The 4,070-nt window shown below is 33.9% G+C and overlaps 1 protein-coding gene across 1 annotated transcript; it reads right to left on the reverse strand.

Moving 5' to 3' along the window:
* Positions 1-343: 343 nt before the first annotated feature.
* Positions 344-3,576, reverse strand: LOC128675307 (uncharacterized). Its single transcript, XM_053754624.1, has 3 exons — positions 3,469-3,576; positions 1,750-1,821; positions 344-1,568 (listed from the first exon to the last, which is right to left on the reverse strand). Exons 1-3 carry the CDS (start codon positions 3,533-3,535, stop codon positions 1,246-1,248), a joined length of 462 nt encoding a protein of 153 aa, XP_053610599.1. The 5' UTR covers positions 3,536-3,576; the 3' UTR covers positions 344-1,245.
* Between the last annotated feature and the right edge of the window lie 494 nt (positions 3,577-4,070).

The following is a 4,070-nucleotide window of genomic DNA, read 5'->3' on the forward strand; positions in this document are numbered from 1 at the left end:
AGGCTGAAAAATACTCAAGTTAATTTTCATATGATACCTTGACTTGAATGTAATTAAAACTTTAATGTTCTCATTAAAAGTTACTGTAGTGGATAAATTATATAGTTAGGGGAGTGATTGATTACGATATAATACTTAATACTAACCCTATTATAAAAGTATACATTAAGAGTAAAATATGTTTTGTCACCATCGCACTTTAAAACAATTGACATTGTTAGAACGAGGCGAGTCAAAACATACTTGTACACGACTACATACTTTAGCTTCAACCCATAGATTTAAAAAAGAAAATTTAAAGCATTAGTACAACTAGTATGAAATAAAACAAACTCCGTATGATAACTTAATTTATTATGGCAACAAGGAACCACAAATACCATTTTTCATTTACAGTCAAGCACACAAAAACCTACCTACCTTAATTTTCAAGTGTAATTTTTCGTTTGAAACATTCAAAATCCACAAAAATGGGGCAGTACTTACTCCTACTGAATCTTACTACTGGGAACTTATCATTATAAGTAAAACTTTTGACCGAACCTTTACAATCATAGTACACTTCTACAGCACCGCTCCCACCCAACAAGATGACGTTCATTGAAAAGTGAGCTTTAATTCGTTGTCAGTAGACATACTTTACATTGGCAACAAAATAATAAACTGCTCAGCTCTCGTCTTGTCAATGTAAAGTGCACAGACGACGGCTAATGTACCTTTAGACTGTACTGTTATCTGAAACTGTTTATTTCCATGTAATTTTAAAATAACAATAAGTATAATATAAAGAATGCTAATCTAAAAAATTACAAAAATATTTTGTAAAATTACAATTGATACAAAATGATTCTTTGGCCACGGGATAATATACATAGGTTACTATTTTGATATAAAAGATTAAAATAATTTTAAAAAATTATGTTAACACATACCGATTCTTTAGCCAGGGATTACAGAATAAGTATTACATAATTTCTGAAAAATATTATCGAAGCATTTTATATGTAGCAGATTAGATTTTTTTCTCGATTCTGCTATATCATATATAACTTGATATCCATCAAAACGGGTCAACCCTAACCCATTTATACCGACTCTAGGATACAATTTTACTATTCTTCTATTCTCAGCCTCAGTTGCACTAGTAAACTTTGACGTTAACTTTAGCCTGCGTCAAAGTTTAACCTAGGTTAAATTTAACGTCGAAGTAGAATGGTGTTACCAAAATCTCCTTTCTATGTCATATTAAGGGTAATTACATCGCTTCTTACATTGCATACATATAAATGTAGGCTCAGATGTAGTTGTAGTTGGTTTTGGCGTTGTAGTAGTAGTAGTAGTGGTAGTAGTAGGGGCTGGCGGTGGTTTGCATATCACAAACCTGGGGTAGTACTCGGGGGGGTACCAGAAATGACTTTCATGGTCTTCAAGTTCATCAAACTTCGTAATGGGAGGGTAGTAAGGTAGGTCGTCGTCTACGTATAGTTCAGAATCGTCTGCGCTTCTGTCCCAATTTTTTAAACCAGCGATGTTCGCATATATATCTGCAGGGCTGTATTTATCGGCACCTGAAAAATAGGGTTTTTTAATGTTTTCTAAAATATTATTTGATCGATACAACAAAATCTTGAAGCTCGATGCCGCAATCGTTTAAGCGCTTGTTGTGCGAAAGTGGTGGCTAAATTTTGTAAAAAAAAACTTCTTTATACACATTGTTATTAACAATTTTCAGCTGCCGAAGTAACTTACCCTCGTCATTTCGTCTGAGAGAGCAGTACAGGGGACATATCTTGTAACAAAGCAACCACCGCTCGTTCCTGGCTGAAAGAGACCAATAATATCGAATTTAAAATTATATTTCAGATATAAAACTTGCCCGGAGATGAGTTTACCCCGGACAATTCAGTTTACGCCCAAGAAAATGCACTTGTGCCCTGTTTGTGTAACATATGCACACCATGTAAAATTTAAGTGACAATTACTTTTTTTATTAATTTTATTTTCGTCTTTAAGTTATGATGTTATGATAAAATGTATGCAAAATTTCAAGAAGATTGGTTGAGTAGATAGAGAGGTAACAAACAAAAACAAACTTACTTTCGCATTTTATAATATTAGTTAGGATTCTTGTAATTATATGATTCAAGAATGTTTTCTTTTTCTAGAAAGTCCAAACATTTTACTGTATAAATATCTGTCGACTTATCAGATCTCGTATGCAAAGGGGCATGCAAATAAATCATATCTATTTCAATATGAAACGAAGATAGCCGGAATGGTTATACAATTATCGCACTATACAAAGTGATATATATTTTGGAAACGAAATATTGTGAAAATGTAAGATTTATTGAAACACTGGCATAGAATTTCTGAGAGTTACATCGTGTGTGTATACATACATGTTGCTCTATATACAATATACGTATGTATTCTTTGTAATAACGAACAAAGTATTATTATTTTAGTTTTAAGTAATTGGCTGTTGCCGGCGACATCGTTCGTGTGTGAATTTATGCATCACCTCAGAAACTGTCGTGTCTTTAGAAAACCACAATTTCATATAAATCTGATCAAACATTTAAAAACACATTACAGGACAAAGAAACGTACAACATATTTATTTAGTAGTAGCGGCCCGTCCCGGTTTTGTTCGGGTAAAATCGTAATAAATTATAAATAAATTATAATAAACCCTTTATCAAGAATCACACTATCTGTTAAAAAACCGTATCAAAATCCGTTGCCCGTTTTAAAGATTTAAGCATACATATTAAATAGACAGTGGAAACGAGTTTGTTTTATACTATGTAGGGATACAGATAGAAGATTTTTCTTATTTTTATTTACCTAAGTATTTTTACGTAGCGTAGACAAAATATTGAGACGACGTCGAACGAATATCCAATTAATTATACTGAGTGACGTTGCAATATGTGTGATATTCATACAATTTATCGAAAAGAAAGTAACGATAGGAAACAAAACGCTTTGATTTTGACACTAATAGAATAGCTAAGTAAGTATACAGAAATACGTAAAAAAAAACTTCGAGAATCGGGACAAAAAGTACCCAATATCCAGGTAAAATTCTACCCGTGCACCAAATTTCATGCCAATCCGTCCAGTCCATTTTGCGTGAAAGAATAGGTAACAATTATATACACACGCACATCCTCATAAACATTCGTATTTATAATAACAGCTGCGCCCCGAGGCTTCGCTCCCGTGGGAATTTCTGGATATAACATACCCTGTGTATTATTTCAGGTTATAGTCTACCCATGTACTAAATTTCAAAACAATCGGTCCAGTAGATTTTGCGTGAAAGAGTAACAAATGTAAACAAACACTCACATCCTCACAAACTTTCGCATTTATACTATAATAGGATAATCAAGGTACGTGATTTCAACTGGCACTTGACCGATTTATTTTTAGAACACATCGAGTAAAATCCCAACTCACCAAAAAAGAATAAAAACGCGTCACTGACAACCACACACGTCACAAACACGAGCGATAACAAATTCATCTTCACCGCAGTCGCCTTTCACACTCAATCCACTACAGCCCGAGGAAAATCCTCGCACCATCTTTATAAGAAACTAGATGGTTACGTGACTGTGGAAAACACTAGATAATCTTACGATCGATATTTGTCTTGACTGGGTCAATTCTGCTAGCTGAAACTGCTTTTGAATAGTATAGCTCTTATTGAGCACGCAATAAGAAGACACTATAACGACTTATCGTTAGTAGAATCGACACCCTGTTATTGACTGTTAATATTACTGTGGCGTGTGGTTCCGCCCTAAAATGAGACCACCCCATATACTCCCGTGGATGTCGTACAAGGCGACTTTCTAGATTCTATTTTTGGGCGGAACCTCACTATACAATTAATTGACCATATACCTTGGGCTTTGATTTTATTACGAGCTTCGCAGGTCGGCTTATTCAATTAATTAAGGTTTTAATAATAGTCTGTGGCCAATAGTTTGACTTAAAAATCACCTTGATTGAATGTTACAATGTTCGTGGAAAGCGAAACAGGTTCATGTTTAACT

The sequence above is a fragment of the Plodia interpunctella genome, chromosome 14 (assembly GCF_027563975.2).
Source record: "Plodia interpunctella isolate USDA-ARS_2022_Savannah chromosome 14, ilPloInte3.2, whole genome shotgun sequence".
NCBI classification, from domain to species: Eukaryota; Metazoa; Arthropoda; class Insecta; order Lepidoptera; family Pyralidae; genus Plodia; species Plodia interpunctella.